Here is a 22,818-nt window from a genome sequence, read left to right as displayed (position 1 = left end):
GCAATCGCTGTATTCCGCCATGGCAACAACCACCCCAAAGGGGAAACTTAGTCTGTAAAAGAGAAACTGAAACAATCACACACCTCTTGTGGCTATACCCTACGCTCCTAGAAGTGTGCGGGCTCCTGCTTCATAGGCATTTTCACAGCTTGAAGGTCGGGGCATGCAGGCAAGCTGTCGTGTTGGTCTTAAATCCCACCAATACAGCCTTGAACACAGCTTGACGGTCCGGACATGCATCCAAGCTGTCGCGTTATTTATTATGTATTTAAAGGTTTTATATAGTGCAGGCTAGACCCGGGGGTATCCAAGCGCTTTACAAGAATATGGATATGGTACAGGGATACCACAATTGTTCATAACGTAGAAATCAAACAGGCTAGATTACAAAGAACAAATAGCATAATACAATTTACATCTGTCAGAGGGGCAAGAAAGCACTATCTGCATAAATAAAATGGATACAGGTAATCAAATTTTATACAGTAACGTGAGATGGAGGTAGGCTCAATGGTAGGAGGGTAATTGGTGGTTAGGCGTGATTAGGGGTGAGAATAATAGACAAAGGAAGGGGAGGGAGTATGGAAGGAGGAGGGTAAGAAAAAGGCAAAGGCGGGGACGGGAAAAGGGGGGTAGGGAGAGAGCAGAGAAAGTGAGAAATTAAAAGGATTATGGACCCCAGTATTTGTTGAGCAGGTGCAGTTTGAGGTCTTTTTTTAAAGCTGATGTAGGAGGACTTTAGGGAGGGCATTCCAGATGTTAAGGGCGTTTCCTGAGAAAGTGCAAGATTGTGTGTTTTTCTTTTTTAACAGAGGTGGGAGAGCGGTGGTGCTTCTCAACGGTCGGGAGCAGCCCGCTTTGTTGAGTTTATTAGTGAGATACAGCGGGCCTTTTGATGAAGGGCTTTGTGTGTGATGCATGCAATCTTGTAGGAGAATCTGCCTTCAATGGGCAGCCATTTAAGGGCTGGGGAGATGTGGTCAAAACCTTTGCAGTCGGTGATTAGCCTTGCTAGGTTGAGCACAGATTTGAGTGGGGCTAGGTGAACTTTAGGGGTTCCGGAGAGGGTAGCATTACCATAGTCCATTCTCGAGAGGACAATAAATTGGACAACCGATTTAAAGTCGTACGCTGGAATGAAGGGTTTAATTTTCTTGAGATGACGGAGAGTGAAGAGTGCTCCTTTAGCCGTTTTTGTTATGTGAGCCAGAAGAGTTAGGCTATTGAAAATGGAGATACCAAGAGATTTTACTAATTTGGATAAGGAGAACAGACAGTTGAGGGCATTAAGGTAAGAGATCCATGTTTGGATAGGAAGAGGGTTGTTTTTTGGAGAGAAGAGAATTATTTCAGTTCTTTTAAGGTTGAGTTTGAGATGATTGGAGCGGAACCAGGATTACATTTTTGTCAGGGTGTTAAGGTGCAGAACATCAGAGTGCCTTTAATCTTATAGTAAAGTTGGGTGTCATCAGCATAGAAGGGGTGGTTGATTCCAGCTTGTTTTAGAATGAGGGTAAGGGGTTCCATAAGAGTTTAAAGAGCGAGGGAGAGAGAATAGATCCATGAGGGACACCAAGGGAGACAGGTGTAGGGTTTGAGAGGCAGTTGTAGATTTTGATTTGTTTTTTTCTGTGTTGGAGGTAGGAGGGGAACCATTTGAGGACAGGACAGGACCATTGAGGCCAAAGTGAACTTTGAGCACATTAAGACTGGCAGGGTGGTTAACAGTATCAAACACTGCAGAGAGGTTGAGGAGAATAAGAAGGCAGGTCTCGGCATTATCTAGAGAGGGATGGATGTCATCAACGATATTTAGCATGGCAGTTTCTGTACTGTAGCCTTTTCGGAAGCTGGATTGTAAGGAGTCCAGTAGGTTAAAAGTGTCAATGTGTTTGTCCAGTTGGAGCAGGTCACATTTTTCAAGGGCTTTGGAAACCAGGGGGAGGTTGGAGATCGGGCAGAGATTGTTAGGGTCGGCATTGGGATTTTTAAGAATGGGAGTGATTTGTCCGAGTTGGAGGGAGACAGGGACACATCCTGTGGTAAGGGAGGAGTTGATGATAGTAGTCCAATGAGGGGCAATGATGTGCTTTAGCACCTGGACAAGGTTAGAAGGGAGAGGTTCTTTAGTGTGTGAGGTCGGTTTGAGATTAGAAATGACGTTCGAGACTTCACGCTTGGTTACAGGGTGGAAATTCTGCCAGGAGACGTTGTTTTTAAGCTGTGAGTTTGAAAGGTTGTTATCCGGAGGGGTAGTGGCATGTAGATGGGAGGAGGAATCGGGGGGGGGGGAGTTAATAAGGAGGGTGATTTAGAAATAGAGTCAGTAGTAAATAGTGGGGTTGGGAGTGATCCGAGATACAAGGAAGGATTGATCTATTTTGGCAATTTTTTTTTCAGAGAAGAAGTTTGCAATTTCTTTGCCTCTATCAGTTGTGGCTGTCAGCTTTGGTGGAGCAGAGGATGTTTGGTTTTGAACTATGCTGCACAGCTCTTTGGGTCCATTTTTGGCACGATCAAGTTGTGTGCGGAAGAAGGAAGACTTTTCAGTGAAAATGTGTTTCTTGTAAGTAGATCTAGCGGATTTGAGGAGGGCAAGATATTAAGGGCGTTGGTCTTAAATCCCACCAGGACAACCTTGAACCCAGCTCAAAGTTCCGTACATGCAGCAGAGCTGTCACATTAGTCTTAAACCCCACAATTTTTTCCCTAAACACAGCTTGAAGGTTCGGACATGGAGCCAAGCTTTCACATCAGTCTCAAAACCCACAAATACAGCCTTGAGCACAGCTTGATGGTTCAGACATGCAGACAAGCTGTCGCATTGGTCTTAAATCCCACCAATGCAGCACTGAACATAGTTAAAGGACCGGACATGCATCCAAGCTGGCGCATCGTAATATGACTCTGAACACAACTTGAAGGTCTGTACATGATGCCAAGCTGTCGCATTGGTCTTACACCCCACCAATACGACCCTATACACAACTTGAAGGTCCAGACATGGAGCCAAGCTTTCGCATCGGTCTTAAACCCCCCAATGCAGCCTTGAGTACAGCTTGATGGTCTGGATATGCAGCCAAGCTGTTGCATTGGTTTCAGATCCCCCAGTACAGCCTTGAACACATCTTGATGGTTCAGACATACAGGCAAGCTGGCGCATTGGTCTTAAATCCAATTAATACAGTCCTGAAAACAGCTCGAAGATCCGTACATGCAGCCAAGCTGCCGCATTGATCTCAAATCCCACCAATGCAGCACTCAACACAGCTTGAAGGTCCGGACATACAGTCGAGCTGACGCGTCAGTCTTAAATCCAACCAATATAGGCCTAAACACATCTTGAAGGTCTGGACATGATGCTAAGCTGTTGCATCAGGCTTAAATCCCACCAATACAGCCTCGAACATTAGATTAGTCAAATTTCTCTCTTTATTTCTGCAGCAACAGGTAAGAGCGGTAGATGATCAAGACACTTAAGGCGCACTTTAGCTACATATAAGGATGCAATCCCCAATAGGCAACCGAATCGGAAGTAACTTTTAGCTTAAACTATTTTGTAAAGCACGTAGTGGGCTGATTTATATTAGTGTGCTCCATTGTGATTTTTAACAACCATTTAACTGTAAGTTGCACCTTTTTGTTTCTTCTATTTTGATTATCATCATTTATGGTTTTAATAACTGAATTATGAGAAATAAATATACTTCCTTATTTGCAATTAAGGCACCTCTGTATGTGGATGTCGTTCAGAGGGACTTTGTTCTTCCTAGTAAGAGAAGCATTGCTTGTTTCTGTGGTAGAATGGTTGCTTCTGTCATGTCATGGGAGGGGATGGGTGTGACCGGAGCCGTGGTCAAGGTGTAAACTTGGAAACATTTGTATAAAATTAAGAATAAAAAGATGTCTTTCTAAACCTCTGGCCGCATCCACTTTCTTGGCAATGAATGTATATGATACAGTGGAGGGAGCAATCGGTGTCCACCCTTGTTAAAGTGAACAGCACCAGTTTTAGCTCTCCCAAGAGTTAAAACAAAAGCTATAAACATCCTTCCACAATGGCACATTGGTAGCCAGAGATCAGATGTTTGCGAGCCTCGATGGACAAGCCAAGCGGTAGGGTTGGAGGGGGCACCGAGCCTTACTACAGTGCTAATAAAGTAGTGATTCCACCCTAGGGCTGGAGCCTGGATGGAGTGCATGTTGCAGATGTAAAATGTTTAAGATCTCCGTCAATGACCCTTGGCGGGTCAGATGAAGCGGATTGCACATATATAGGTGATCAGAATCTCCTTATCTTTGTATCACGCTTTAATTTCCTTAGATTGGCTAACGGTGATCTTCATCGTCCTGGGCGGCCTCCTGCTCTTCACCCTCTTCGGCGCTTGCTGCTGCCAGTGTTGCCCCCAGTGCTGCCCGTGCTACGTCCAATGCCCCTGCTGCCCCACCAAGTGCTGTTGTCCTGAAGAAGGTGAGACTCAATCATCCATGCGTTTTTGGAATACCATTATTTTTTTTGTAGAAATTGATTAAAACATTTTAAAGCACACATTCCCTTGGATGTTACTTGTATCGGCGTTCTAGCCTGGGTATACCTTCTCACTTTCACATACTCCACTTATCTACAACTACCACAATGAGCTCCAAACACTAACCATACCTAATCATATCGTACAAGACACCGCCTCCTTACATTGTTCAACGTGCCTGTGTGTATCTTATGACACTGCTCATCTTAAAACAAAGGGTCATCACAAGTAATCACAAGTCCAATCCCTCTCTTCCTGGTTCTGCTCCTTTGTCGCTTAACATCATGAGATCCACCCCTTACTCACGCCTGCTACGTCCTTTCATGTCCCTGCAGAGAGTTAGTAAGAGTTTGACACATTAAGGAAAAGTCTCAGAGCTGTCATAGCGGGCGCCTAAATAGGTCTTCTCCTTTAGACTTAGAAAATGTGTTCTGAAGAGTCTGTGTCGCGGCTTGTCGTTTGCAGTAAGACCAAGTCAAGTCAAATAATTTATATAGCGCGCTACATACCCAGAGGGTCTCAAGGCGCTTGAGGAAGGGTGGGGAATTACATGTTGAATATCCAGGTTTTAAGTTGCTTTCTGAATGCTATGTGGTTCTGAGTGAGGCGAAGGTGAATGGGAAGTGAGTTCCAGGTTTTAGCCGCTAGGTAGGAGAAGGATCTTCCTCCCATGGTGGTTTTGTTGATGCGAGGTACAGCAGCAAGGGCTTGGTTGGAGGAGCGAAGCTGGCGGGAGGGGGTGTAGAAGGAAAGTCGTGTGTTGAGGCATTCGGGTCCAAGTTCGTAGAGTGCTTTGTGTGCGTGGGTTAGGAGGCGGAATGTTATCCTCTTATTGACGGGGAGCCAGTGGAGGTTTTTCAGGTGACCAGAAATGTGGTCTTTACGCGGGATGTCTAGTATGAGTCTGGCTGATGCATTCTGGATGCGTTGGAGTTTTTTCTGAAGTTTTGCGGTGGTACCGGCGTATAGGGTGTTTCCGTAGTCCAGGTGGCTTGTAACCAGTGCGTGGGTGACCGTTTTTCTAGTTTCGGTGGGGATCCAGCAAAATGTTTTTTTGAGCATGCGAAGAATGTTGAAGCAAGATGATGAAACGGCGTTGACTTGTCTGGTCATTGAGAGTGAGGAGTCCAGGTGACGCCCAGGTTCCGTGCGTGGTCCGTCGGGATGGGTGCTTTTCCAAGGGCCTCTGGCCACCAGGAGTCGTCCCAGGCGGAGGGGGAGGTACCCAAGATAAGTACTTCTATTTTGTCTGAGTTCAGTTTCAGATGGCTGTGCCTCATCCACTCGGCTACTTCTTTCATTCCTTCATGTAGGTTGGTTTTGGCGGTGTTAGGATCTTTGGTGAGTGAGAGGATCAGTTGAGTGTCATCAGCGTAGGAGATGATGTTGAGGTTGTGTTGGCGTGCGATGGCCGCGAGGGGGCTCATGTATACGTTGAAGAGGGTGGGGCTGAGTGAGGATCCTTGTGGCACGCCGCAAATGACTTCAGTGGCCTCTGATTTGAATGGTTGGAGGCGGACTCTCTGAGTCCCCAAATAAACAAAGAAAAAACCTTACACTTTTTGCCATTATCATCAAGTACAGTTGCATTAATTTCCAAAATGTAGACAAATTATTGTGGGTTACATTTTGAGCCCAACCATGATTTACGCTGAAGATTCAAACTTACCAAGATTTGGAGCACACCAGTGGCCTAAAACCTGGAGACCTGGTTATCTAGGAAGTCAGGACCCTTTCTTGAGAGATGCCTGTGGGCTCGGCCTAAGCCTCAGCTAGTTTAACCTCTACTCTATTCTGCTAATAAACTCATTCAGCTTCACATTTTCTGCCTCCTTTGATGAACTCAGTTGATAATCCGCTTCATGGAGCCTGCCAGGTGGACTGGACCTTATCACTCTCCATGTTCCAATGCATTTAGTTCACCCGCGGAGACATAACTTATTAAGAGTACGATGTAACGCCTACATTGATTGGTTCTCAGGTCACAGCTTATAATCTTTACCCACAAGTAAGGTCTCCCAGTCTCTGCTTTCCAAGAGTCAATCCGCTCTCATTAGAGGGTACTTTCACTCATTTGGAAAACGTGTGTGTCTAGCTGTGCGAATATACCCAAAGAAATTAAACAATGGCCCCAATCAAATGCATTTTGATAAATTCATCTCCGCAAACAAGGGCGGTTACTACAAGCCTAAAAAACTGGTTTCATCACTCCAGAAATATGTCCATAGATTCATCTGATGCGTTCAATTCTCAAATTATTTCTCACTGTGCCTGCTTAGCAACAGTCTTCTAAACTGTTACACCATCTCTACTCAAAGTCTTTGAAGAGTTTTTTATGTTGGGTGACCCCTTTCAAGGGGGATTGTGCCGGTCGCGAAACTGTATTTGTGTCCGTGGCTCCAGTGGACAAATTCCATTGGATTGGGGACATCAGTAGTGTCGGATTGGTCTCTGGAATTTGACCGCGATGACTGCCTCTCTTGCCAGTCTTAGACACCAGGAAAATCTGATTCTTTAATGCCCAACTTTGCAATCTTGGCATACCAGAGTACAATTTTGGATAACATTTAAGTTAATTGGCAATATAAGCCATGTATTTATTTTGGGGGGGAACAAACACCCCTGGTTATCTTACTATTGCCCTCCATGTTTATGCGCCTTGCTCACAGACCCAAATTGATAAAGAGTCTTCTTTATCCCAAAAACCGATCCCACACCCAAATTCTGCTTGTGTTAACCCTTTACTCTGAAGTAAATTGTAACTTTCCATTTAAAAATGTATTGTGTGTTAGTGCTTGCCCTGATCACAGCACTATTGGATTATAGAATGTGGCCCTACAACAGTAGCTATTGCCCCTCTTTCACTACCTCCAGAACATGGCGGTTTCGGGGACCACGGTTGAGACGTGAAGAAAACACGACAACCTATCGCCAGGACTTCAGTTTACTGGTTTCATATGAAAGCCGCAGCACGAGGCACTGAGCAGTCTTGAATCTGAACAGTTCTTCCTTGTCCAATGATTTTGGACTTTTGAATTACTTCAATAACATTCAGCCAAGCTCTTCCTTTTCCCTTCGCTTGGGAGTACAAGATGAAACCAGAGCAAGTAAGGGACAGCCATTCTTCAGGAATACGTGGCTCATCGACCTCCCACATCGCTGATAATTCTGTGACACTGTGTCCAACATTCCCGTACTTATTATTTAATTTTAAAATAATACTGTACTTTCCAGTTTTTATTCTTAAATTTAAAATAATCTTTGGGTGAACGACGTATCGGGGCTACATTTAATGCATTTCCTTGATCCCTATGATTTGTTTCAGGAAATAGCATCCGTATGGTTACACATCCACCCAACAATCTCGCAATAAATATCTACAGGCATTGTTATTCTCCTTATCTTAGCATTCATTCATTCATTTATTTAAACATAATGTCGATTGTGTGTCCCTCAATCAAAGGAGCCAAACCTCCTGTGATGGAGAACAATGAAAGATGACATTTTTGCAATAGGGAAGAGGACTCCATCTGAGCTCAAAAGATTTTTTGAAAAGTTTAATAGAATCCATCAGGTGATCTTAAACAATGAACATCAGCAGATTGGAAATACATTACTTAGGTGTCTATATAAATATTTCACAAAATCCATTCTTTACAAACCTGTATTGAAATTCAAACCATACAAGTACATATTTTGCCCCAATAAGCTGCCGTCCAATAAAGCTTAATTTATATGTCCGAATGAGGTCGCACACTGCTCGTCCCATCAGCGTGTGACCCCGGAGCATGATGGTCGATGTAGTCGGTATCAGCGGGTGCGCTTCTACCCGAGTGTTGAGTCTTGAGGGTGTTCACTAGTGTGCTTGCCATCCCTGGACACGTGTTTCGCGTTCATTAACGCTCATCAGCAGGGATTAGGCGTGTGCACGGGGTTGCTGCGTGGGCTGCCGAAAATATTCGTAGGTCCAGATACCTCTTAAGGCGCGCAGGTGTGTTATCTCGAGGTAGTCACCTCCACCGGCTCAAGAGAGCCTGTATAAATAGTATGTCCGAATGAGGTCGCACACTGCTCGTCCCATCAGCGTGTGACCCCGGAGCATGATGGTCGATGTAGTCGGTATCAGCGGGTGCGCTTCTACCCGAGTGTTGACTCTTGAGGGTGTTCACTGGTGTGCTTGCCATCCCTGGACACGTGTTTCGCGTTCATTAACGCTCATCAGCAGGGATTAGGCGTGTGCACGGGGTTGCTGCGTGGGCTGCCGAAAAAAGCTTAATTTATAGTTTGCTTTGGAGTCAGATTCTGTTATAAATAAGAGTCATATCCAGGGGGTAGTTTTTTGAAAAACAAAAAAAGATTATAAGCAACAGTTATGTTAAAATGAAGAGCATAGCCTGCAAAAAACAACCTAGTTCAGAAGTTAAAATGATTAAGTAATAAAAAAATTAGAGAGTGTCAAATCATTATTTGAAAGACTATTACTCCTGTGTATTTCGCCTTGTATTGCTATGACTTGCTACAAAGGTTTTTAGTGCTATTAGCACTAAACTAATCTTCCTGTACATTACCTGGAAGGTATACTGTCCAGCTGGTAGGTTAGAAATATAAACCCCCAAAAAAGAAAACAAACTGTTGAATAACCTGAGCAACAGGGTTCCTTATTCGCGGTACACTTTGGTGGGCGGGTCACATTTCCAAGATCCCTGAATTTGCAGATTGAGACCTTATTGGTAGGGCATTATCAGCTGCATGCTCTGGGACTCTTTCTTAGATGCTTTGGGACATTATGAATGTTCTGTTAACACATTAAATCTGGCTCTCCCATTAAGTAGATGCTCCTCCCTTGTGCTAAAATGCTTCCAAGGTAAGTGGTGTAGTGCATGCATGCTGTTGTAAATAACATTGCATCCCTATGGTTGATATTGTCCCGCACATCTGCACTCAAGTGGGACACCTCTTCAGGTCACTTGTATTGTGAAAATTGATTTGTTGTAATTTGCCTCATTTTGGCTTAAGTTAATTGATTTAGTCACTTTGAAGTAAATTGAGACATCCCTTATGTGTACCTACAATGTATGACTACATGAAAAAAGCATTGAAAAGCCAATAGTACCTTGAGAATACTGGTTTTGCCTATGTTTATTTTAAGAAAATAATTGAAAAAAGAAAATAATACAATTTAAAAATACTGAATGAAAAGCGAACACACATCTTTTCAAGTTTTATAAAAACAAATCATGCCAAATGGAAAACTGTGAACAGTGTTTAAAAATCCATTTGCAAGTGAAACCTATCAAAACATCAAGGACTAGTCATAGTATGTTGAAAGGTAGGGCCGAATTCGACCAAGAACCCTTCAGTATTTGCCCGGCGTTAGTCGCCTCTCATACCATTCGAGATTACCAAACAAAGAGGCAGGCGCTGGAGACAGAAGGCAGGAAACAGGAGTTTATTCCGACGGAGCAGAACACGTCAAATCAGACAACAGGGTATCTTCTCGAGGTGCTCTAACCGCATCTCTGAGGCCTGGCCTCTTATACACAAGTTTATGACTTTATTACATTTATGACATCCGTGGTATTGCTTTGAAGTTTAAAAAGGCATCTTTGGAATCCCCGGTTCAGGCCCGTTCTCACACATATCTACAGTAGAGGTCCCCACCCCGATCTCAGCATGTGGTGGTTATCGCGCAGCTGGACATTCCGCTGGGAACAAGAATGTGGGCGATCGGTCGGATCTAGGGGTGTGAAGGCATTGATTAATCCCCGCTCCCTTGATGTGAGGCGAGGTCCTACTGTAGGGGGCAATAAACTGCATCTGTTGGGCTAGGCGATGGCCTGGGATCAGGTCAGACAATCGGGCAGGGAGGAAGAGGTTATCAAAAAGGGCCTGTTCTTTGAATGAGATGAAAGAGCGAGAGGGTTCAGCACGGGATGTGGCTCGGAGACAGAGTCGCGTTAGAGGTGTGTTTATGGCCCAAGCAGGAGAGACCGGGGGCTGTCGGGGTGTGGGGGAATGCTTGCGAGGCTGGGGAGTGAGGGGGAGAGACGCGCAGGCTATTGGCAGTGGGCAGAGAGGCCAAGGCAATCAAAATGGCTGCTGCTTACGCGCACGTATGGATCTGAAAAGGACAAGATGGCGCCGATAATGTTTACGCCACAATCCAGATTTTAACAGTCCTCCCTTTTTAACATATCTAGCCAGCTTGTCAATTTATGTCTATCCCCATTATATTACGTATTTCGATATCATACAAAGCTTTCATACGTTCAGCTTCGAAGTTCGGAGTCTTAGGGCAAATACAGTTAGCAAATGGTGAACACAGAGGTGGCAAGCATTGAATACCCAGGCAGAGTCCGCATATTACGACGATTGGTATCAGTACAATCATGAGCAACCTCCATCCCCAGTCCTTTACAGTACTCTAGAACATAACCACATGTAGTCGATGCGATAGGCGAGGAGGCAGTGCATACAAAATTACATTAGCTGTGTCATATGTTAGACCTTGGAGACGGGGATATTATTTAGACGATGTAGGAAGTTCGTTCGAATACAAACATGATGTCATACAAAAATGTTCTGGCCAAATAAGGGCTATTAAGTATATTTCTTGAGGTCTGGACTTCATGGGGGTCAAAACTAGATGGTATGCTTATGTGCATAATTGGTGCTCTACAATCATCATGATACAGAGTTAACGCTTTCTTAGGTATCCATGTACAGTTGAAAGTGACCGATGTAAGGTTTCGAAAGCTCAATTGGGTGATAATCAATACAAGTGGTTGGGAGAGGAATTCAACTTAATACATGGGACAGTCAAGAGGTGGCAATGTTCAAAAAGGGTTCGTCTGTCCAGTGGCTTTTTTCAGCGAGCCATCACTGGTAGGCTTTTTTCTTTCGTTGGCACTGTTGAGCACCGGCGGTGGAGCTATGCGTCCAGCTCTACTTCAGATCTCGCGTTGCAGGGTGTGGCCATTCTTTACTCTTGGACCACAGTCCTGTGCCTTAACTAACCTATCATAGGTACCTTAGGCGGGGTACCCGCATTCCGTTCATCCTTCATGACAAACCCTATTCTATCTTTTTTGTCTTTTTTTTGTCTTTCGTTTCAGAGTCAAGTTAAAAAATTCCATATGAAAAAAGGGGGGTGATGGGGGCGTGCTTTGGGAGGCCGAGGGAAGAGAGGGTGGAGTGGGATCAGATCTGAAACGGACCAAGGAGGGCAGAAATTTCAAGCAAGTGGGCCAATCAATCGGGCACAATGGGCTGGGACTTTCGGCACGGGCTCATCAACGTGCAGGGGCTTCTGGGCGGCCCTTCTTTCCTTCACTTTCCACGCTGAGAACGGTGCCTTGTCCCGCAACTCTTTGCTCTGTGGCTCCACCTTGGTCGAGGTCATAGATATTCCCCGATCTGCAGCCATGCTGTGCGTCACATCCGGCCCCTCTCCTCCGACGACTGCACGTTATCCTTAAAATGAGTACAAAAAACTATTTTTCAGAGAATTGGCAGGGGAAGACGTTTATACACTTTAATTTCTCTCCCAACCCCAAGTAGTTGGGGAAACGTTCATTGGTCACGATAGGGTGGATGCTTAGTAATCCTTACATCGGTGTATGTTTTGAACTCATGCATCATTGCTGTAGTGCAGGTCGGCAAGTAATTTTTTATTTTCAAACAACATGTCTGTCTGGCGTTTTACTCTTGTTATATTTGCGAACGTGGCAAGAAGTCTGATGTCTAAAATTTACATAGTTTATCGAATTCAAACCGGCTCCTTCAGTAGAGACTCGCGTTTGTCTAAAACAAATCCTGTTGAGCTATATGTTTCTTCAAGGTCTGTTAATTTGTAAAAAATGTGAAATGCTGTTATCATGGGACTATAGCTACAGTCTTTAAGATTTTCTGGGACGGCTGGTACGGAACTGGGACCATTCTGGAGGAAAGGGGACATAACGGACATTCTGTTTTTGTTCAATGGGCGGTGGTAATCCGAACGATGAGGGTGGTGTTACCAAAGTACTTAAGACAAAAGCCACCGACATATAGTTCCCTTATTAAGGGTCAGATTAGGGGACATCAGTCGTCTCACCTGTCCTTTCTTTCTCAGCCAATTAAGTTTCATCATTTTACAGAAAGGAGAGGCAGTAATATGGCAAAATACGATCGTTTTGTTTCTGTCAATTTGTTCAAACACTGTCGTGTCTAAAAGCCAATTATTCCCGTACCGGCGTGGTACAGTGTCGTCATTTATTCAAAAGGGAGCGAGGGAGCCCTCAGAGGGAGAGAGCGTCGTGCGTACCAAATAGGCTATAGTACACGTACAACATAAAAAGAGGGAGAGAGAGAGAGAGAGAGAGAGACGTGTACAATAATAGGCTATTCAGTGCACACACATATAGATCAGTACGGGTCAGTTTCACGTATAAAACACAAGCTGAGGGAAAACATAAACTCATAGTTTACGTATACACAAATACCAGATAGGGTGCGACAGTACATACATCAAGTACAAAAACTTAAGATAAAACAGAGGGCTATTTTGGCGAAAGAGCCTTTTCATGCGTGTTGCATATTTTCAGTACTCCATTTAATTCATTTGGGGGTCGAGCTCTTCGTTCTCCTTCCTTCCTAATAGCAGACAATTTCTGTTGGTAACCTCGCTTCAATAAATACTTACTCCTTTTAATTGGTCGGACACTGGTCCAGTCGTGCTTATACTCACGGTGGGGTCTTCCAACATCTAACAAATGACGATCCAAGTTGAGGTAAAGGAGGGGTGTCTGTCGGATGTGCGATGGTGCAATTCTGACTTTTCTATGAGGATGGAAGAAGAGGGGGTGAATCTAAAACATGACAATATCCCTAATTTCCGGGCTGAGGGGGGGATTTTGGATGAACCCCAACCCGGGGTATCCTTAACTTTTCTCATCTAGTCTGCACATTAAGTTGACTCACTGGTGCGCGTCATTTAGGGCGTTCATTTGGGATATCGGTTGGGGTCCGAGGTACTACAATAACCCTTCAAGTTTCTGGCGTAGGCCACTCTCCCATTCACTAGCTCCAGAGAGGGAGAGAGTCGTTCCTAGGTAAGGTAAGTGCTATATTCTTTTTCGTCCTTCACATGCAGGTATCATGTTCGGGCTCGTTTTTCTTATTCCATTAACCGCTCGATCCACACCTCAGTCATACAAAAAAAAACATTTGTCCGTCCACCCAGACGTGCGCCACACATGAGCATTCATACAACACAAATCGGGGCCCACGCGCGCATTCATACCATACAATTCTTCTTCTTTCTGCGTGTAACACGGTGCATTCTGGGTCTTCTCCATGCTCCAGCTGAAATTCCGACATTTAACCTGTAGAGAAAGGGAAGGGGGGGGGGGGGGGGGGGGGGTGACAGCGTTAGAAGCACATCAGTGCGCAAAAACACGAAAATGTTTTTACCTACCACGTGCCTAACTTATCTTCTTCGGGAAGCAGTACCTTGCATCTCGGCATTGCAGCGCAGAGGAACTGGTCTATTGTCCTATTCATAGATATATCTAAATATCCAGACCCTTTACCTATTGCTTATGCTGCAGGAATGCAAAAATACGACAGATCTTGACTATTCTTTTCGCATTGTTCGTATGTACCATGCCTTTCTAATTTTTCATAACCAAAATTGCTTCATTTTACTTGTCCTTTATTTATTTTGAAAATAGTAGCCTTTATCCGAGAACCTATCAATCTAAGTGACTGATATGAGGCTAGTTCCACATATTTTATTTTTTATTTTTTTCTTTTAAAACCTTGATTGAAAAAGATGTCAGCATAAAAATACGGGCCTACAACCACGTGGGCCGGCCACGGGGCAGACGGGAAATGTATGAGGTAAGGAGAGATTACACTGGTAGTATAGGAGTACGTAATGAGCGAGCCATTGTAATTGGAAAAACTTAAACGAGACAAATGGTTGCAGGATCAATGAAGGTTGATTTTATAATTGAAAGTAAAACAAGATCAGTTACAATGAAATTATCTAGCTATACATTTGCGGGCAAGTACCATGAGTAACGTTAATTCGAACTTTCAATAGTACAGTAATCAATAATACATCAGAACTTAATATCAATAGGGATATCCAAATGTTCAATCAGTACCCGTCCCCGCCCGCCATGTGCTTCAAAACTGCATACATATCTCATGATATCAAGGCTGAGCAACCAGTACACATCAAGGAGTTGCGAGTCTCATTTATACCGGCGCCATTTTGGGCGAGGCCGGGCAGGTCCAGAATATAGTCAAAATGTCTCCACCAACCAGCGGTCGGACCAGAACCCCTTTCAGCAGTCCAAAAAGTTCCGTTAAATGACAACAGAAGGGACAGGCAACAAGAACCATCCGTCAAAGAGGGGAGGGCAAATTCTTCCCTACCGGGTCACGTTGGGGCTCCACCGGAACTGGTCGAATTGGTAGTCTACAGTGTTTCTGGATGTTTCAGACTGAAGCTGGCGACAGTATGAGAGCACCACCATCCCGTGGCTACGTCGTGGCCATTCTGCGAGCAATCATGGCAGTCGCTCCCCACCGGAAGTCTGCGGGAGTCGGGGGCCCCGGTGACTCTTGTAGAATCTTCAAGGCTGAGGGGACGCTTTCGGAAATGGGGCCCATGCCCTAGCAGTCAAGCGTCCGAGTTCCAGGGTTTCCCAGAGCCATCCTTGCAGGCCAGGCCCAAGTCTGTGGAGCCGACCGCCATTTCGTGAGCTCCGTGGCAGCCGCCTGTCGCTGTACCGCAAGAGCGGGTGCAATTCAGCCGGATGGTGGGTGAGACGCTGTAGCCGCAAGAGCAGGCGAAACTCAACCGGCCGAGTGAGGCACTGTGCCGCAAGAGCGGGCGCAACTCAGCTGGCCGAGCGAGGCACTGTGCTGCAAGAGCGGGCGCAACTCAGCTGGCCGAGTGAAGCGCTGGGGTGCAGCTGAGGAACCTACACCTGGGGAGGTGGGGGAGGCTCGTTCGCGCCGCCTCTCCCTCCCAGTGCACCCCACGCCGTCTCCTGGCGCAGGTATATGTGATGGTCGGACCAGGCAATAAGAGGGGGGGTCATCAGCGAGGCATTCACCCCCAACCCCCCCCACCCGTGGCTCGCTGGATGCCACCTCAGGGCAGACGAATGGGAAGGCCAGTACAACAACATCGTGGCCGTGGTGCTTCCGGGCCATCCACCCAACGACCTCTTCGGCCGATGGCTTTTGTAGACTTTTTATAGCCCAAAGCCTACTAAAAAGTAGCTCAAAGCAGCCCAACATTGAGGGCGGGACAGGAACAGCGTTAAGCAGACGGCGAATGCATTTGGGCTTGTTGTTGCAGCTGCTGCCATGTAAATAGTTGTTTAAAAAAGTTTTAAATAGTTGTTTTAATAAAAAGTATTAAATAGTTACTTTGCTGGGGTGTTGTATATATTTATAATTTTTGCATATTGTTTGTCGTTATTTGAGCGGGGTGGGCGGTGGAGCCGAGCTGTCTTGCAGCCATCATGGCGTCGAGCTCTATTCTTCTCACTAGTTTCATATTTTCTCATGAGGGGTTGTTCCTAATGTTTCTATTTTAGCGAGGTCAAAAAAGAGAGATCCCATCAGTGGCCTACTGATTTTGCTCGTTTCTTTTTGTTTTTCCTAACGATTTTTATGTTTTTGTTTGCTAGCACGATACAGCGGCTAACCCGCAATTTTTTATATATATATTTATGTCCTTTTTATTAGGGGCGTCTCCCGGTGGAGCCGGATGATCTACCTCTAATAAACGGTCCGGGCTGAACCAACTACCAACAAACGGGGCAAAGATAGGCATGACGGGTTACAAAGGGGGCAAAAGTCTGCACTACCTATCCTTCACTATTCACAAAGACTAAACAGAGCATGGCGACCCTGTGCTTATTTGTAAATAGAGAATAACCCAAAGAGAACCAATTCCGAACGATCAATGTTCGGTCAAACAATCAATCAAATGAGGGATAAAAATAGGCACGACGGATTACAACGGGGGCAAAAGCCTGCGTTACCTATCCTTCACTATTCACAAGGACTAAACAGAGTATTGCGACTCTGTGCTTTTTTGTAAATAGAGAATGATCCAAAGAGAACCAATTCCAAAACAGTAAATGCTTGGATAACAATCAATCAAATGGAGAGGGAAGTAGGCACGACGGATTACTACGGGGGCAAAAGCCTGCGTTACCTACCCTTCACTATCTGCAAAGACTAAACAGAGTATGGCGACTCCGTGCTTGTTTGCAAATAGAGAATCTCTCAAACAATCAAATGAGTAATACTAGTATTTTCAAACAATCAAACAATCAATTCGCAATTCGTCGTGTTACACGACCTTACCCGGACCGCATGGACAGTTTCTTGTCTTCCGCTTCCAGCGCCTGATCGTCCTCTGTTCTCCGTAATTGCTGTGGCACTCCTGATGGTTCCCAGTCAGGACCGTAGATCACTCGAGAGAGGTCTGCTCGGAACCGGTGAAGTTCGGCTGATCGGCTGCCAGACGAGGGTCTATCGGGCAGGAGCTCTTCCCGATCGTTGCAGTTGTTCACTCTGTCGTTGGGACCTCTCCCACTGGATCCACGCGTCGCTGATGGGCCCCACGTTTGGGACGCCAATTGTTGAAAGGTAGGGCCGAATTCGACCAAGAACCCTTCAGTATTTGCTCGGCGTTAGTCGCCTCTCATACCATTCGAGATTACCAAACAAAGAGGCAGGCGCTGGAGACAGAAGGCAGGAAACAGGAGTTTATTCCGACGGAGCAGAACACGTCAAATCAGACAACAGGGTATCTTCTCGAGGTGCTCTAACCGCATCTCTGAGGCCTGGCCTCTTATACACAAGTTTATGACTTTATTACATTTATGACATCCGTGGTATTGCTTTGAAGTTTAAAAAGGCATCTTTGGAATCCCCGGTTCAGGCCCGTTCTCACACATATCTACAGTAGAGGTCCCCACCCAAATCTCAGCATGATGGCTATCGCGCAGCTGGACATTCCGCTGGGAACAAGAATGTGGGCGATCGGTCGGATCTAGGGGTGTGAAGGCATTGATTAATCCCCGCTCCTTTGATGTGAGGCGAGGTCCTACTGTAGGGGGCAATAAACTGCATCTGTTGGGGTAGGCGATGGCCTGGGATCAGGTCAGACAATCGGGCAGGGAGGAAGAGGTTATCAAAAAGGGCCTGTTCTTTGAATGAGATGAAAGAGCGAGAGGGTTCAGCACGGGATGTGGCTCGGAGACAGAGTCGCGTTAGAGGTGTGTTTATGGCCCAAGCAGGAGAGACCGGGGGCTGTCGGGCGCGGGGGAATGCTTGCGAGGCCGGGGAGTGAGGGGGAGAGACGCGCAGGCTATTGGCAGTGGGCAGAGAGGCCAAGGCAATCAAAATGGCTGCTGCTTACGTGCACGTATGGATCTGAAAAGGACAAGATGGCACCGATAATGTTTACGCCACAATCCAGATTTTAACAGGTATTTAAAAGAGTTAAATGGTTGTCTGTGGGAGTGTCAAAGTTTTAAGGAAGCCATCTACTTTGACTAGGAACTGGAACAAATGCTCTAACCATTTGGTGCGCTGCAGCAGCCCGGGAAGCATATTTATGAGAATGAAATGATATCTTCCAATCAATCTTGTGCTGCAAATGCAGTCTGAGTGAATGCAGCACCCACTCCTCCCTCAGCGCTATAAATGCTACCTTCGAGTGCCAAGGGTTGTGCTTTCATGCAACCTATCAAATACAGGTGATAAAAGAAATCCAACCGATAAAGTATGTTCTTTAGTCAGAGTTGGCAAAAATCCACCTGTTGCTGTACTTGTTACGGACAAGCAGGAAGGGGTGGGAAGAAACATACGTGTGTAGGCGGGTGGAGATGCACAAAGGGCAGAGAGAAAGAAAACTCATGTACAACTGTAGGGCGCTCAAAGAAAAAGTGGTTCCCTGAATGTAAGCAGTGGAAGGATACAAATCGTCAAATTAAAAAAATTGCAAAGAAGCTATGCATGATTGGACTGGAATACACACAAAGAGGAAGGAAGGCCCTCAAATAAGAAGCAAGCAAATGAGATTGACTACAAAGCCAATAAATGATAGCCAGTGGCTCACCCAGAACCCACTGTGAGTATTGGTACTGTACACAGTAGGTCTTTGACAGCATGTTTAGAGACTACTGTACTGTCTGCTAAATTATGTTGGAAATGCTGCGTTCAGGTGAAAATTTGAAAGAAAACAGCGCAGCGGAATAATCTCATAGCTGTTATTGCAGAAGCAAAGTGTGGAAGTCGTAGCCGGGTGTGTACATTATACAGTACAGGGAAAGGGACTCCAGAACCCCCACATGGCCTGAAGCGGCAAGTGCTCCTAGCAATACTCATCAATCCACCAGTGACACTTAGATGTGCACACTCACATGCCAGGAGTGAATCTAGTTGTATTATTGATGTAGTATTTGGATTGTTAAGAATCACAGTTGTACATCCAAGAAATAAAACACAGCAATGCCTGACAGACGTTCTGCTTTCATTGGAGTTAATAAAGAAGTAGAATAACCCCAGAGGCAGGCAGACTTCATCAAACATAAAAAGACTGTGGGTCATGGAAGGCTGGGGACATTGAAATTGTGAAAACATAAAAAAATTTGTGCAGTATTTCAAAGGGAGGTAACCACTAGAATGCAGTTTCTTAACTAAACTCCAACCATGAAAAGAATAGGTTAATGCCATTTTTGACAATGAATTCCAGAGCTTGAAAGGAGAATGAATGCCCTTCTGTTTAGCCTTTAGGTACATGAGGGAATTCTTTGACAACAGTGGGAGGCCAGACACTCACTCTACATGCACATAGATCAGTGATTTGATAGTCCCTGAAACCCCTCCCTCGATGCCTGCTTCCTTTCCTACATTCAGCTGCTGTTTGAACGATCATCGTGTGCAACATTGGAATTGGAGAGCGGTGTTTTATACCCGACATGCTTTCAACCATAAAGCGATGAATAACTGGATTGCAATTGAATGACTGCGCCTGTTTCTTTCTGCAGCCATAGCTCGCCACAGGTATATGAAGGAAGCGGCAAATGGGAGGCCCTGGATGATGGAGAAGCCGATATACCTCGGCGGCGACAGGCACTCACAGCACTCGAGCTACCAGATGAACCCCCTCCTTCAAAGAGGTTAGTAGAAACCAGTCTCAGTCTCAAAGTCTGTTGTGTACCCTACTGTGGAAGAACATGGTTGTGAGATGTGTGCCGGGCAGGGTATTGATCATTATGTAAGTCAGAGGTGTTCAGAAAATCCATTCACTACTAGGCAGTACCAATCGTTAGCATCTTATGAGGTACAACGCTCTTGTCTATTGACTTCTTACGATAGAACATATCATTCTGGTGCTTTGTTTCACAGTTATGAGGATTTCTTTAGCTTTAAAATGCTGAATGGCTACTCCAAAGGCAGTTGTAGTGAATTTGTTCTTCTCACATTTGGTCTAGTCTGTTTGTGTCTTTAGTACTTGGTAGCAGTGTGTTAGTCCTTGGCAGCAGTGTGTTAGTCCTTGGCATCACCATTGCTTGTGTTATGTAGCAGGCATAGGGTGAATAATCAGTGTTTCCAGATGGTTCCTGGTCATTGGCACTACCATCTGACCAGGGTATTTTATGTATGTTGCTGGATCACCCACTGATCACACAGAATCCATGTTTTCTGACCCAGGTACTTACTGCGGGTGAGTAAATGTTTGATACCAACCCTCCCAGACCAGCCCCCTTAGTGCATTATTTGTGGACCAACCTCAAGCCCCCCTCCCCCACCACCCTACCGTACAAAGACTGTCATAGCATCAAGCAACTAAAGTTTAAAGCTGTATGCCCTGCTTGTACGTCTTGCTTAGTTGCAGCAGTGTTGGGTCAACTGTGTCTTGCTTGGTCTACACCTTTCCTGACTCAATCTCACATCAAACAATTAAATCTCCGTCCCCCCGAAACACCCTGCTTAGTCCCACACTTTCTAGATCAGCCAGGTTTTTCTCCATACCTTACCTGACCGTAGTCCCATCAAGTGACTAACACCCCTATCCCAACGGAACCTGCCTAATCCCAATAGTCCTGCATCAGTTGCCTACTAAATGTATTCTCAAGGCAGAGTGTTCACGTCATTGTCGTTTATCTTCAAGCATCCTTCTATCTTTTGACACCATCCTCTATCTGTTGAATCGAACTATGCAGGAGAATTTACTGCATTTTATCTTTCTTTGTGGAAGATCGCTTTTGAGAACCCACATAAATTCAGGTGGTTGTTTGTTGGGCCTGGTGTTCATATGAAGCAGTCATTGGCACCAGTGCTTTTCTTGGACAGAAATCTTGTTATTATATTGTAGCTGTGAGTGTACAGTCTGGTATTCTTTATTGACTTGTGTGTTTGTTGATGTGTGGCTATTCTGTGTGCAGGTTGACATGTGATAGTATTGTGAGTATCTGTTCAATAAGTCTTTTCATATAGTTAGATGGTGGGTTCACTTATTCATCCTTAATTTGAACTCTTGCTGACGTGGTGTCCCGTATGGTCCAGCTTTCTCATAGCTTCATGTATTGTTTTTCATACAGATATTTCCCTGCAGAGCAGCTTCCCAACAAACTATCAGCCACCGAACCCGCCCATTAGCAATAAAGTGCTGGATTTCCTGGAGTCTGAAATAAAAAACCTGAACACTGTGCAGCCCATGTTAGCTGGTGCACCTTACACTGGTGGCAGCCATCACCCGAGCATGCTCTCGTCCCTTGGAGATGTGGGAGTTAGAGAGATGGACCGTAGGGTCATCCAGCTGCCACCCATTGTTGAGCACGTCACCGTCTCACAGAGAACAAGCAACGCGTCACATCAACGCAGCAATGCAGGCGGATTTTGGGACCCATTGGCGGAAGAAAGAGAGAGGCGCAGAAACCGCTTCATGGAGGAATCTCGCTCAGGTGGGAGCAGCGGTAGCTACAATCGGGGCGGCCAAGATCAGCTGAGAGATGAGCGGCCTCCAGAGAGAAGAGGAGACTCTTACAACAGTGGCCGGTCTAGAAGAGACGATTCTCCTGTGCGTAGGCAGGGCCCAGTCAACCACAATGAAAACTTTCCTTACAGTAGTTCGCGGGACGCTCCAATCAACGTTCAGATAGACGGTTTTCCCCAGACAGGCGAGAGCACCATTCAGCAAGGAGGGGGAGTCCCGACCGCCCTTCTGGACCTCGCAATCACAGGCGGAGCTACTCCCCGCCAACACGGCGCGACTCGTGGAGTTCAGAAGATGAGTACGAACGACCGCGGGGCCGTGGTGGACGACGACATGAACGCTCATATGATGAAGAGAAACCGCCCAGCTATCGTTCATTGGACGTTACAACAGGGAAAGGCCTCAACTTAAGACCTGGCACAGAGCGACAATCGGTGAGTCCATAACTGCTCTTTCTTTATTGTTGAGCACCTCAGAGCTCGGTTATTTTTCTGATGTTAAAACATTATTCGAATAAGCAAACAATTTTTTCCCTGTCTGTTGCAAAAAAAATAAAAAAAATACAGGAAGCAGGCCTTCCTTTGAGTGACTGCATGCTTTCCGTTGTGATTGTCAGACTCGCATCTGTGCAGATTGCCGCATAGGGAGGTAAAAAAATTATATTTATATTTTCAGATTTTATTTTTTAAAACATTTGGATATTAAAAGCAGAAATGAATTCAAGTGTGAGCATGGAGGTATTGGTTAAATTACTGTGAAAACAAGCTATATGCATAACATTTTTTTTCTCCATAAAAATCGCAAACATATGGATATTGATAAAATGAGAAAAAAGTGTCCTAAAGAAATAGCAATCTTAAAGCATAAAACAGAGAACTCCATTAGCTATTTTTTTTATATCAAATATATTGTTTTTAGGAAACCTGTTGAAACAAAGCTCTCTACAGTAATGACATGCTGTGATTGCACAATCTATACATCACATAAGGTCCAAAGCTAGTTATCCTAGACCATAGTAGTCCAGTCATTTCCCCCATATTTTCGCCTGTTTTCGAGGGCATCCCCCTGCTACATTTACAGGTTCCTCCTGTTTTGCGCACCAGTCCATACCAGCGCGCCATTGAGTCAAAGAGGGAGGATCTGTGTGTTCCAGTGCTCAGTGATGTCACTTTTAGCAATGACAGTTCCAATCCCCACCAAGGGGTGCTCACCGCGGTCACCTCCCATATCCTTGAGAATACCCAACAGAGCAATTCGAGAGGAGGG

General features: G+C 45.3%; 1 protein-coding gene across 1 annotated transcript in view; it reads left to right on the top strand.

Annotated features, from left to right (window-relative positions):
* The window catches only part of ILDR1 (immunoglobulin like domain containing receptor 1), a 270,205-nt gene that overhangs the window by 192,713 nt on the left and 54,674 nt on the right, over positions 1 to 22,818 (top strand). Inside the window, 4 exon segments of the mRNA XM_078656683.1 lie at positions 4,325 to 4,471; positions 19,601 to 19,732; positions 21,158 to 21,687; positions 21,690 to 21,986. Of these exon segments, the coding sequence (XP_078512809.1) occupies positions 4,325 to 4,471; positions 19,601 to 19,732; positions 21,158 to 21,687; positions 21,690 to 21,986 (1,106 nt within the window).

Source organism: Lissotriton helveticus, chromosome 8 (assembly GCF_964261635.1).
Source record: "Lissotriton helveticus chromosome 8, aLisHel1.1, whole genome shotgun sequence".
In the NCBI taxonomy this organism is placed as follows: domain Eukaryota; kingdom Metazoa; phylum Chordata; class Amphibia; order Caudata; family Salamandridae; genus Lissotriton; species Lissotriton helveticus.
Note: the sequence above shows the minus strand (reverse complement) of the source record. Positions and strands in the feature narration are given on the sequence as shown.